Consider the following 13,473-nt stretch of genomic DNA (forward strand, 5'->3'; position numbering starts at 1 on the left):
GTGCTATACACACTTAAATTTTTTAGCTGAGTCTCGGCAAAAAAATTTTGTGAGTTTATAAATGATAAAAAATTTATAAAAAAATATGAATTGTCAAGTTATTTGCACTTTAATATAATAAGTACTCCATTGTTCATGAAACTTAATTTAAAAAAAATTCTTCATGGGGGGGGTTAAAACCCCCAAACCCCCCCCCCCTGCGCACGGGCCTGGGTTCCATGCTTCTTCGAAGATTATCCATTTTTTCACTCGAGAATTTCATTAGAAAATAATCGCACAATGCGAAGCGAAAATGTAACGCGGCAATAAATGACAGCTGTCGTGCTGAATCTCGGCAACTGCTAGCGCATATTCCGAAATCTTGGCAAACGTCTCTGCTGATGTCGGCATATCTGTTGTTTACTGATAAATTCAGCAAGCAATTATACCAAATTTCGGCGAAGTGAAGCATTTTACCGAAATATCAGTGAATGCATTTAACGAAGCTCAGAAACATGCGTATTGATTACTGAGCAATCAGCAAATTTACGTGTTGCTGATCAGTTTCGGCATTTTATTATGCCGAGCTCAAGAAATGGTTTTAAGTGTGTAGTATTGTAACAATTCAAATCATAAAATTTTATCATACATGTTTTCTTCGAAAACAATCAAATGTACAGTTTGCATATTGTTCAAAACACCACGTGTACAATAAATTCAATTGTGAATCGTAGAAACAATACATTGAATAGTTGGAAGTGAAAAAAATCTTATCTTATTAATTCACGATGTAAAATACACTGGTGGCGTGACAAGACATTTTTTGTTGTGTTCGTAATTTTCTCACGAAGTTAAGTATGGTGCGCCAGGAATCAAGCATAAATAAACGACCAGTTCAGATTGGGATTTCACTTCGAAGTTACACCGGTTGTCGCGCAGCCTGGCGAATCTTTGGCACTAAATGTGGACATTTTTTCTTCAAGGGCTTGCAAGGTAACGTCGAAATATAAAAAATTGAGCACACATCCGATTCTGTTGAAAGAAGGATTTGGCGGATCGCACTGTGGAATCTATTACAGTTATCAAGTATAATGGAGTGAGTGTGCTGTGGCTGGCATTTCACACGCTGGTGATGTTGTAAATGATTCCGAATTGAATGAGTAAAATGTTGCACTTTTTGATAATTTTAATTGATAAACAATGAAGACCACACGTTGTTTGTTGCTTAACCGATCGGTTAACAGATAATCAATACATCTTGGTTTCACAGTTCCTGATAGATCCAACAATATTTGCCTGTAGCTCTTTAGACTCCTAAGGCTGTGAACCATTTCACGGTTAATTTTAACTTTTGGTTAAAAACTGACACTTGAGTGGTTATTTGGTGTCGAGTAGTTAAATTTGACTAAAACTGTGACCCATTTCAAAATTTGACGGAAGGAAAGTTATTTGGGTTTATTTTTCACTGGAAATAATTCCAACTAAAGAATTAGTATTAGAATTTTCATTGCGAGATTTTTTTCAGTGTTGGAAAATAACTATCGATCTGTCAAAAATAACCATGCTCTCGAGCAGGGTTATTTTTGACAACATCAAATTAACCACTCGAGTGTCAGATTTTAACCAAAAGTTAAAATTAACCGCGAAATGGTTCACAGCCTAAGTAAGGTTTTATTTGACTTATTATATTTTTTTCTGACAATTTATTGTCAGAACATATATATTTTGAAAATTTATATGTTTTGTCAACACCACAAGGAGACATCAATCCATTGTGAAACACCGAAGATGACAAAATGAAATCATTCCAGACTACCGATGTTCATATGGAACGTGCTTTTTTAATGATGGTCGACGTGTTTCTGATTTTGTTAATTTTTTTTACAGAAGGAAATTTCTGTGACCACTAAGTAATCTGTGGTCCCGAAATGTGCATAACATACGCGCCAGTTCTTTACACTATTGTACTCCAGTCCGCAAAAAATAAACCAGTTTTTTTTTAATAACCGGGTTCTTCGGTGCTCGATGATATGAAATAGACGGATCATTTCCTGGAATTCGACGATTGAAACATTCCAAACTAAAAAGACAACCGCACTAACTCATAGAAAAACGTGATCACTAGGGTATTTTACATCGTGGGCTCAACCGACGTGTTTGGTTCCTAGCCCTCATAAATTTAATTGTCTGTCAACTTTTGATATCGATTGACTCCAACGTTGCCAGGTATACCGATTTTTCGGTATTTATACTGATATTTGACCTCTATACCGCAATACCGATATGTACTCCCAAAATACCGATAATTCACGGATCGTACAGATAAAAACCGGTTCTCGTTTTTAGTTTGGATAGATATGAGAACCTTTTTTTTGCTCACCAAAAAGAGCGTTGGTGACACTTTCCTGGTACTTATGTAGACGAGATTTTGATACCAATGTGGTACAGATAGATTTTTACGCCGATTTTTGGGAAAATGATTTGGCAACGCTGATCGACTCACCGATTTTATTTTGACACTCTCCCCCATTCTCTGTTGTCAAATTGCGGATTGTTGATTGGATGTGGTCCAGCAACTACACCGCCGTCATCACTTTCTGATTGCCCATTTACGCGTAGTAGTTTTGTGACGAGTACATAACAAGAGGTACAGCTGTAAAATAAGTGAAAGAACATATCGATGGCTGAAAAGCGACGATCCAAGAAACGTAAAGATGTAAGTAATAAGGAAAGGCTTACGTAGTTGGCTGAAGTGCACTTTAAAACGTAATTTTAATCATATTCGTCCTGCCGTACGCTACCACGTCGATGCGAAAAATTTAGCCTGCCTTAGATACAGACATGGAGAAAGTTTACTGTGTTTTTCCTCTACTGCATATGTGTGCTGTTCGCACAGATGTTTCTGTTCTATAGATTTGTGTGCCGTCGTTTACTCGTCTCTCCGGGTTTTATTATTAAGATTAGAAACGTACATGGTTCTGGTAATTGATCAGAAGCTGTTATCATTATCTCCAAGGAGAAAACGGGTAGGGTTTGTTGGCTCTTAGGAATGTTTTCTGCATTTGACGTAACGGGAATTTTAGTCCGTTTAGTCAAGAAAGTCTCTGATTCACCAAAGAGATTGGATATTTACACGACTCACAGAGCAATTTTCGAAAGTCGTTTATCAGTGTAATCTTTTTCAAAAATTAGAAATTGGGAAAACATTTGAAACCATTCTATAAAGTTTTCGCTGGGGCGATTCACTGAAAAAACATGGTTGCCAGTTTTTCAGCAGTCTATCTCTCTACTTAAACTTAGAAGTACTGAAATTATTTTTGTATACCATTGACAATCTATTCTATTTTAGGAATATACTGGTCCTGGAGGAGCCGAACAGGAATTAGAGAAAGCCACCAAGGAGGAGTATAAAGTGGCAAAATGGCTCAAATCGAACGTACCTACAAAGAAAACAAAATTTTTAAATCACAATGTGGAATACTTTTCGTCGGGTCGAGCTGTAGATGCATTGCTAGCGTCAAAATTTGCCCAGGGCGATGGTTGCCTGTTTCCACACCGACAGGCAGTAATTGATTTTATGGACGGGATGTTGCATCACAAATTTTTCCATCGCGCCAAGAAGGTCCCTGTTAGTGAGCAGGAACTGAGGGGAAAAAGTAAGAAGCCTTCGGAGAAGGATAAAGAAAAAACCAAGGACGACAAAGCTACCGATGGTGGTGAAAGTAGTCATGCCGAGGGTACTGGAAAATCAGACAAGGCCGCACTAGAGAAGGAAAAACGTAAACGTAAAATCCGGTTGGAGATGCACCCAGAGCAGCTTTTCGTTGATGGCCACGAAGCATACGTCTGGTTGTACGATCCCATTCCAATGCACTATTGGATCTTTGGCGCTCTCTTAGTTGTCGGAGCAATTGTAATCTGTTTATTCCCGCTGTGGCCACCACTGTTGCGAAAGGGTGTTTACTATCTCAGTATAGCGGCTGCCGGGTTTTTGGTGTTTATTCTTGGGCTTGCCGTGCTACGATTTGTAATTTTCTGTCTTGTATGGATAATGACCGGAGGCAAACACCATTTCTGGTTGCTACCAAACTTAACCGAGGATGTGGGATTTTTCGCATCGTTCTGGCCACTCTATGATGTAAGTTGGTTCTAACTGAAATTGAATAGATTCTCCGTTTAAACTCGATGTATTTCCCGTTTTAGCACGAGTATAGGGAAAGTAATGCCGATAAGGACAAAAACAAGAAAAATAAAAAACGAAAGCGCGACAAAGATAGCGACGCGGAAGACGATGCTGGAGTTGGTGTTAATGTGCCACCCAAAATAGACGAAAGCAGGGAGCATGAGACGGAAGAAAGTCAACTGCGGTACCGTGGAAAAGAAATGAAAGATTCCAAACAGGAGGACAGCGAAATTGCAAATGCTAGTGATGAGCAGGAAGAGGATCAGGGAGAAGAGGAAAAGAAGTAAGTGTTAATTGCTCTTATTCTTCAGAAATACGAGTCTGTTAGTGACACACAGATTTCGAAAATTGTGTCAACATGTGAAGCTACAGTCGTTATCGCCATGTTTACATTGGCAGAATGCGTTGTCATGACGTCAGAGACTCGTAAAATACCGGTTGAATTTGTTAGCGCCCAAAAGTAGTCAAACGTGTGTTGATTGCTTTTGCTTCCCTGTTCAACTGGATTTGCAATTCAAACGTATTCAAAGACTAATGCTCGAGGGCAAATTCAAACAATTGTGAGGTGAAAGAATCAAAATATGAATAGACTTAAACTAGTTTTTATCGCTGCAAAGTGGGCAACTAGTTTGTGGTAGTTGATCAACTGCTTCTATGTTGCAAACATTATTTAGTGAATTAAGAAGAAGCAGTTTGAAAGGGTTTTAGGAATAATGTCAAATTCCACAATTTCCTATATATTGTTGAGCCCTTGCACCAGTTAAAACAAATGTCCCACTTCATCTTACGCTTCATCAATTTCTCATTTCAGTTCACCCTCGGAGAGCGAATCGGAAGGGTCCCAACGGTCGTCCACTGGAAAGGACTTCGAAATGGTCGACCCTGATGATGTAAACAATTCGTAAAGCACGAAACAAAGAGCTAATCACGCAGAAATTTATAAACAAAACAGAAACAGACATTTATGTAGACACATTGCACATTAACAGAAGCAACCATTTATAACTGCTACCTATGAAGGACACTTATTCTATGCAGAACCGCAAGTTTATTATAATTTATTTGTAGCCGTTTTTGTTAGTTCAAAAAAATAAAATAATTAGAAGCTAGTGTATAGCACCAGAGAAGCAGCGCAGTCCAATCTGTGGCATGTGATAAAATGACGCATCCATTCAATGTAAAGCTGCTGGCCGAGATGAGATCTGATTAGAGGAAACCGACAGCAACAGAATCATTCTCTAGAATTTGGAAAAGAAAAAATAACGTTAAAAGATGTTTTTATTTACAAAGTCCAACTTCGTCAAAATTCCGGGGGAGGATAAATTTTGAATCAAATGATTTGCCATTTGTTTGGCATATTAAACATGAAACTCATTGAGTATGAATTATCAATAGTGCAAAGGATTGTTATACGACCGTTGATGACGTGTGCTATCGAAGGGTAGATAAATTTAGTCATCATCGCCATTAGAATTATTCCAATCTGATTTTTATGTTGGACCATGGTGACTACGGCGGAAAAACAAAATACCCCAACAATTAATCACTGAAGGGTAGATCAACATAATTCGTTCTCCACATCGATAACGCATTGTGCGCTGGTTTTGAAGAAATAGTGTTTCAATGGAAATTTAAACAAATAAAAAACAAAAAGTTAAAGATTGATATACATATTCGAATCGCTAGATTGCGTTTGCATGCGTGGTGCATTTTATCACATTCGGTAGCCTTCAAAATGATCATGGATATGAAGGCAAGGAAGGAATATGTCTCGCCAAACTTAATTGCTTATAAAACTGCACCCATTCACTTCATATTCCAACACGCTGCTACAACTGTGTTAGAAATGACAATATCCAGAAGGCAGTTACTGTAGGCACTATTCATTATTGCAGCTGCTAACTGCGGATGTTGTTAGAAAGAAATGGGCCCAGAGTGAATGAAAATTAATGCGCGTAGCTTTCATACACTATGCTCGAGCTCTTGAGAGATTAATTATGGAGTCATCTTCCTTAGCTCAGACCATAGATGGTTATTACGGCTTTGTTTTACATACGATGACTTGTTTTCTGGATGGTATTAATTTGTAGCACTCAAATCATGTAAAAATTAGAAAGTTTAAATTTCATTAGTCACGCGAAACTTGAATTATTTAGAAAGTTTGTAGTTTTAGATTGAGAAATAATTGACAGCATATATACCAATTTTATCAGAATGTTTATTTGTTTCAATACATTAAAATTTTAGTGCTTGCTTTTCCCGTATCTTCATATCGGAATATTTCCATATGAAGAAAGCGAACTCGATCGATATGTTGAATGAAAATTTTTACATTCGATTGAAATATTCCGATTTGATCAATCAGTTTCGATTCGATTCGGGTCTGGTTTGAACAAGAAAAGCTCGATAAGTTTCGAGATAAACAACTAAAAACCTGCTTATTCCACCTGTTGATGTAATCATGCCTGTCAGATGTCATCTATACTGTCATCTCTATTACTTTTCAGTGGAAGTTTTGTCTTGAATAAAAACACACCCAAATAGTGTTTTTTTTAATGACGTTGTGCACTGGTGGCATGGATTGCGTGGAGTTTTTCATTTTCGAGCAGAAGTGCAGTCTGTAAAACCGAAGCAATCACTCCACCGGTATTTTTCAATATCTTTTTTGAACAAAACATGAAAACATTTTTTGAGTTACATGATAAGGAGTGTTGAATATTTCACGCAGTTATGCAGAGAAGTGATGCAAAACACGGAAAACAGAATAACTCCTGAATTTCATTCGGATCTGACTTCTGGCTCCGGAATCACAAGTTTGAGTGTCTAAAATTTCAAACCGTCTTATAAAGCGCACCGATACGTGCATGCGGTGATACGAGTGAAGGAAACACAACACCGCCTCTACGAACGAAGCATGCTGTCTGTGGTGTTCGATTTCATACACGCTACAAAGAAAACGAAAATCAACACCGAAGTACGATTTTGAAAACACAAATGAGTCGGAGCGTTCATCCGTTTTGAAGAAAACAGAATCACGGCTCAGGCACGAATGTCTGTTACCGGTGTGTGATTTTTGTTTAATACGGCACTGAGGTAGACAGCCTAATGAAAGTTAAAAATAGTACGAAGTTTTCGTAACAGATTGCAAAACTGTTCGAACCCCTGGTAGGCTTGGCTATTCAAAAGCCCTAAAAACTTACTGCAACTTCGACAGTCTCCCGATTCCGGTTCCGGAAACAGTTATTCAAAATGTCCAATATGAAACATGCATCAATTTATCGTGAAATGTTAATGAGGAAGGTACCATTACGATGGTTGGTAAACGACTGGACAATGCGTAATTCAGGCCCCAATGTGGTTTCTATCCTCTTGTCCAGTAACTCCTATCCCTACCTCCCCGAGGTGCCGGCTGGGATACGAGTAACCATAGAAAATCTGGTAACCAAACCCGGTGGGACCTTGGTCGTATGCTGACAGGGAAGGGGGGGCTTGACTTCTCTTTACAGAGAGCGAGCCTACCCGAGCGTTTGTTCCCCATGTTGGGGCGGCTCGAACCAGCGTCTGTTCTCCATGTTAGGAGCGGCTGATTACCGTCCTTGTGTCAGTGTGAAACTCTAAACAGTGCCTACACGTTGGCCCTTCAGCGAGACAGGAGTGATAGGATGTGCGTATTGAAGGGCAAGGGCCGTTTCTTAAATTACAGCATCATCAACGTGCACTGCCGACAAGAGACGAGACCCGAAAACGAGAAGAAAGAATTGTACGCGCAGCTGGAACGAATCTACGACAGCTGTCCACGGCGGGATGTAAAACTCGTCATCGACGATTTGAATGCTTAGGTAGGCCGGGAGGCAATGTACAGGCCTGTGATCGAGCTGGAGAGCCTGCACGCGGCAAAAAACGACAACGGCCAACTATGCGTGAACTTTGCAGCCTCCCGAGGAATAGTAGTTCGAAGCACCTTCTTCCCCCACAAAGATATCCACAAAGCAACCTGGAGATCACCTGATCAACATACGGAAAATCAAATCGACCACGGTCTCATCGACGGGTGATTCTTCTCCGACGTCATCAATGTCCGCACTTACCGCAGTGCCAACATTGATTCTGACCACTACCTTGTTTGTATGCGCTCAAAACTATCGACGGTGCACAACACTCGTCGCGCAGGAACGCCGGGACTCAATCTCGAGCAGTTACGTAGCGTTCGTACTTCAGAAGAGTACGCGCAACAACTGGAGATAGTGCTACCAACGGAAGAGCAGCTTGGAGCGGCGACTCTTGGAGACGACTGGAGGAACATAAGGTCCGCCGTAAGTAGCACTGCTGCAACCGTACCAGGTACGAGGTTATCATATCGAGGAAATGACTGGTTTGACGGCGAATATCAGCAGGCGAGGATGCTGCAAAACCGCACGAGAGCGAACGAGGAACGATACAGACAGGCGCGGAACAGACAGAACACGGTTTTCCGGAGGAAAAAGCGACACCAGGAAGACCAAGATCGCGAAGCGATGGAACAGCTGTACCGCGCAAGTGACATAGGGAAGTTCTATGAGAGTTCGTTCACGATACGCTATAGGCCGAAATGTGCAGAGATACCAGTGGTAACCTTCTCACGAACAAACGTGAGTTGATCGACAGGTGGAAGCAGCACTATGACGAACATCTGAATGGCGAAGCACAAGATACAGAGAACGGAACAGGAATCAATCTGGGTGCACGCTCAGCCAACGACAGATTCCCAGCACCCGATCTGTCGGATATAAATGAGGAGATCGGCAAGCTGAGGAACAACAAAGCCGCGGGCAATGACTCCGTACAACTTTTTGGCTTCGCTGACGATATTGATATTGTGACACGTAACCTTGAGAAGATGACGGAAACCTACATCGAACTGAAAACTGAAGCTAGGCGTATCGGACTGGTCATAAATGCGTCGAAAACAAAATACATGAGAGGAAGAGGCTCCAGAGAAGAAACACAACGCCTCCCATCACGAATATTGATAGACGGTGACGATATCGTGTATTTGGGCTCACTGATGACCGCCGATAATGACACCAGCAGAGGAATTCAGAGACGTATTTTGGCAGGGAATCGTGTGTACTTTGGACTCAGAAAAACCCTTCGATCGAGAAAAGTACGCCACCGCACGAAATTGACCATCTACAAAACGCTCATTAGACCGGTTGTTCTCTATGGCCACGAGACCTGGACTATGTTGGCAGAGGACCAACGCGCCCTCAGTGTTTTCGAAAAAAAGGTACTGAGAGCCATCTATGGCGGAGTGGAAATTAAAGACGGAACGTGGAGACGGCGTATGAATCACGAATTGAAATAGCTGCAAGGAGAACCACCCATCGTACGGACAGCTAAAATCGGACGTCTACGATGGGCTGGGCATGTCATAAGGATGTCGGACGACAGCCAAGTGAAAATGGTTATTGAATCTAATCCGACTGGTACAAGAAGAAGAGGAGCGCAGCGAGCAAGGTGGATCGATCAAGTGGAGGGTGATGGCCGTAGCATCCGTGCCTTGAGTGGCTGGCGACGAGCAGTCGTGGACCGAGTTATGTGGAGACGTATTCTTGATACAACAAAGAACACTCCAGGACTATAGCTGTTAGGTAAAGCAAGGTAAGGTAGCCCTTACACCATTATGCTTATGACAGACATGTGGTATCGGTATCACTGTACACCATGAAATCACATGTCTGTCACCCTGAATCACGGTAGTATCAGGCGAGCATCATGATACAACGGTGATTTCCGTATTATGCTCATGACAGACATGTGATATCGGTATCACTGTACACCATGAAATCACATGTCTGTCACCCTGAATGACGGTGGTATCACGCGAGCATCATGATACAACGGTGATTTCCGTACTACGGTCATTCATCGTTGTACAGCGCAAAATCACATCACTGTTTACTGCTACCAGCGCCATTGGCGAGCGATGGTGAACTCATGAAACAGTATTTCCTTCTTCTGAGCATCAAATAATAAACAATCATCGTCATATTTTGAAAAAAAAAAATCTCGGTAAAATGCTAAAAAGCAGCATAAAACTTATATACTTTGTAGCATATTTTCAAAAAGCAGTCAAGCCAAGAAATATTCATTAATTAGGTGAAGTTTTGAAATACAAATAGAGAAAACAATTTATTCATATTTGTCCAAAAAATCAGCACTATTGAGTAATTGTTTTCTATTCAATAACAAGTAAGATTATTGTTGAAATGGGCTTAAAAACATAATGATTCATATGTTGAATGCACATGTGGTAATAATAAACGATAAATATCCAATACATGAATAAACCAATTGTGTAATCATCCTGTTTCTTGATGACCTATCGAAATTCCATTTATAACATTGGTCCCCTATATTCACTTCTGGAAACTCTAAATCTTCTTATTACTTCGTCTTGTGTCATCGGGTTGAATGCCGTTCGATGGAAAGAAAACTTGTTTTTAAATTGTTTAGAAAGAGTCTTATTTTGGGGTATGAATAGAGAGAACATCGAATCATGTTTTTCAGTGTGAGTAATTTGAAGCAGAAAACATACCAAGTTACATATTCAATTTAAGAAATACTTGTAATAGTTTTCAGTGTTACTTCATAAATATAGCATAACAACTTTAAACTTCTCAAAATCCTAATAAAACCATTATCAGATTATATTCCAGTGTAGTAGACCGTTTTTCATAAGATTTCTGTAGCACTTTGCTGTTATATAATAGCATCAAACCTATGTCAAATCTATTTCGGAATGATTTAAAATTCGAGAAGGTTTTAAATTCAGTTTTATGATGAACATAATCCTTTTTATGAAAATTTCGTGATGAATAAACTGTTACGTTGACAGAATTTTTCTGAAATATGTGTGTGCCATGCCGTTTCTGATGGTTACATAATATCTTAGATTTATTTACTATTTTGAGACTCAATCTTAATAGTTTATGCGCTCTTATTTTTATCCTGAATATGCGGGTGAAAAAGGAATTATGACTGAACACCTTGAAATTCATTCGGATTTGGCAAAAGTCGGTAAGATTTACAAACAAAATTTAGTGATTCATCACCATTTTGGTAGAAATCAGCGTCGTTGCAAAAAAATAGTGCTCGTGTACCGAAAATTAGTTCTAAAAGCCTTTCATATTTCCTCCATTCTATATTTATATTTGTTTTTTTATTTTTATCTGTGAATGTTACGATAGAACATCAAAATTATGAACATCTAATTTTCTCTAATGCTAATTACATTTAAACAATGATATGAGTGATACTGTCATCCAATGAACACTTACACACAAATAGTTTAATAGCTAAGACAGAGCGACAAGATTATATCTGTCATAAATTAGTTGCTAGTAATAATCTTCAAACCACAAAAATTTTTGGTTTCAATATTATCGATCATCGGAGCTGGGAAATTAAGCTAAATTTTGAGTTTTTTCGTTTCACACTACATTCATTCTGTGCGCAAAACATGTCTGTCACCTCATCGTTGTACGCGTACAACGTTGTACAGAAATCATTGTACGGAAATCACATGTCTGTCAGCGGTATTACGGTCATTGATCGTTGTACGGTGCAAAATCGCATCACTGTTTACTGCTACCAGCGCCATTGGCGAACAATGGTGAACTCATGAAACAATATTTCCTTCTTTTAAGCATCAAATAATAAACAACCATCGTTTTATTTTGCAAAAACATCTCGATTAAATGCTAACAAGCAGCATAAAACATATATGCTTTGTCAACGTTTTAGCATATTTTCCAAATGCAGTAAACAAAGAAATGTTCATAAATTTGATGAAGGCTTGAAATACAAATAAGGAAAACAATATATTCATCTTTGTTTATTCCATTCCATTCAATAACAAGTAAATTTATTGTTGAAATGGATTTAAAAACCTAATGATTCATATTTTGAATGCACATGTGGTAATAATAAACGATAAATATCCAATAGCAAACATAAACCAATTGAGTGATCATCCTATTTATTGAAGACCTATATTGAATTCTGGAAACTCTAATACTAATAATTACTTTGTCTTATATCATAAGGTTGAATGCCGTTGGATAGAAAGAAAACTTGTTTTTGAATTGTTTAGAGAGTCTTATTTTGGGTATGAATAGAGAACAGCGAATCATGTTTTTCAGAGTGGGGAAATTGAAGCAGAACACGTACCAAGTAACATATTCAATTCAATAAATACTCTTAGTAGTTTTCAGTGTTAGTTCATAAACATAGCATAACAACTTTAAAATCCTTAAAATCCCAATAAAACCATTATGAGATTATATTCCAGTCTAGTAGACTATTTTTCATAAGATAAGATTTATGAAGCAAAATGAAGTATCAAACCTATGTCAAATCTATTTTGGAATGATTTAAAATTCAAGAAGGTTTTAAAATCTGGTTTATGATAAACATAATCCTTTTTATGAAAATTTCGCATTGATAGCATTTTTCTGGAATATGTGTGCGCCATGCCGTTTTTGATGGTTACATACTAACAATATCTTAGATTTATTTACTTATTATTTATTTATTAGGCTCAATGTTAAAAGTTTAGGCGCTCTTAATTTTATCGTGAATATGCGGGTGAAAAAGGAATTATGACTGAACACCTTGAAATTTATGCGGATTTATTCAAAGTCGACATGATTTACAAACAAAATTTGGTAATTCATCACCTTTTTGGGTAGAAATCATTTTCTTTGCATGAAAAAGTAGTGCTAGTGTCTATCATATTTCCTCCGTTTTTTTGTCAGTAAATGTTACGGTAGAACATCAAAATTATGGACATCAAATTTTCCCTAATGCTAATAACATTTAAACAATGAAGGAAAAAAATTCTGTATCCCAGAACAAATGTGTCATAAATGTATCTTAAAACTACAAAATTTGATATGAGTGAAACAGTCATCCGATGAACACTCACACACAAAACTAGTTTAATAATTCAGAGAGGCATTGATTATATCAGTCATAATCCAGCTACTTGGAATACACTCCAAACCGTGAAAATGTTTGGTTTCAATATTATCGATCATCGGAGCTAGGAAATCAAGATAAGTTTTGAGTTGTTTTGTTTAACTGTATATTCATTCTGTGCGCAAAACATGTCTGTCACCTCATCGTTGTACGCGTACAGCGTTGTACAGAAATCATTGTACGGAAATCACATGTCTGTCAGGGGTATTAGATGGAATAACACATATTTTTTTCTCTTAACATGTGATCGTGTGTCATTTCTTCTTCCTTGAAGCTAGGTCGAGAATAAT

The 13,473-nt window shown here is 38.4% G+C and overlaps 1 protein-coding gene across 1 annotated transcript; it reads left to right on the top strand.

The window, feature by feature from the left end:
* The first annotated feature begins 2,528 nt into the window (after positions 1-2,528).
* Positions 2,529-5,841, top strand: LOC131429704 (translocation protein SEC62). The gene is made up of 4 exons (XM_058594016.1): positions 2,529-2,695; positions 3,329-4,117; positions 4,183-4,445; positions 4,974-5,841. Exons 1-4 carry the CDS (start codon positions 2,660-2,662, stop codon positions 5,065-5,067), a joined length of 1,182 nt encoding a protein of 393 aa, XP_058449999.1. The 5' UTR covers positions 2,529-2,659; the 3' UTR covers positions 5,068-5,841.
* Positions 5,842-13,473: the final 7,632 nt, after the last annotated feature.

Source organism: Malaya genurostris, chromosome 2, assembly GCF_030247185.1.
Source record: "Malaya genurostris strain Urasoe2022 chromosome 2, Malgen_1.1, whole genome shotgun sequence".
Taxonomy (NCBI): domain Eukaryota; kingdom Metazoa; phylum Arthropoda; class Insecta; order Diptera; family Culicidae; genus Malaya; species Malaya genurostris.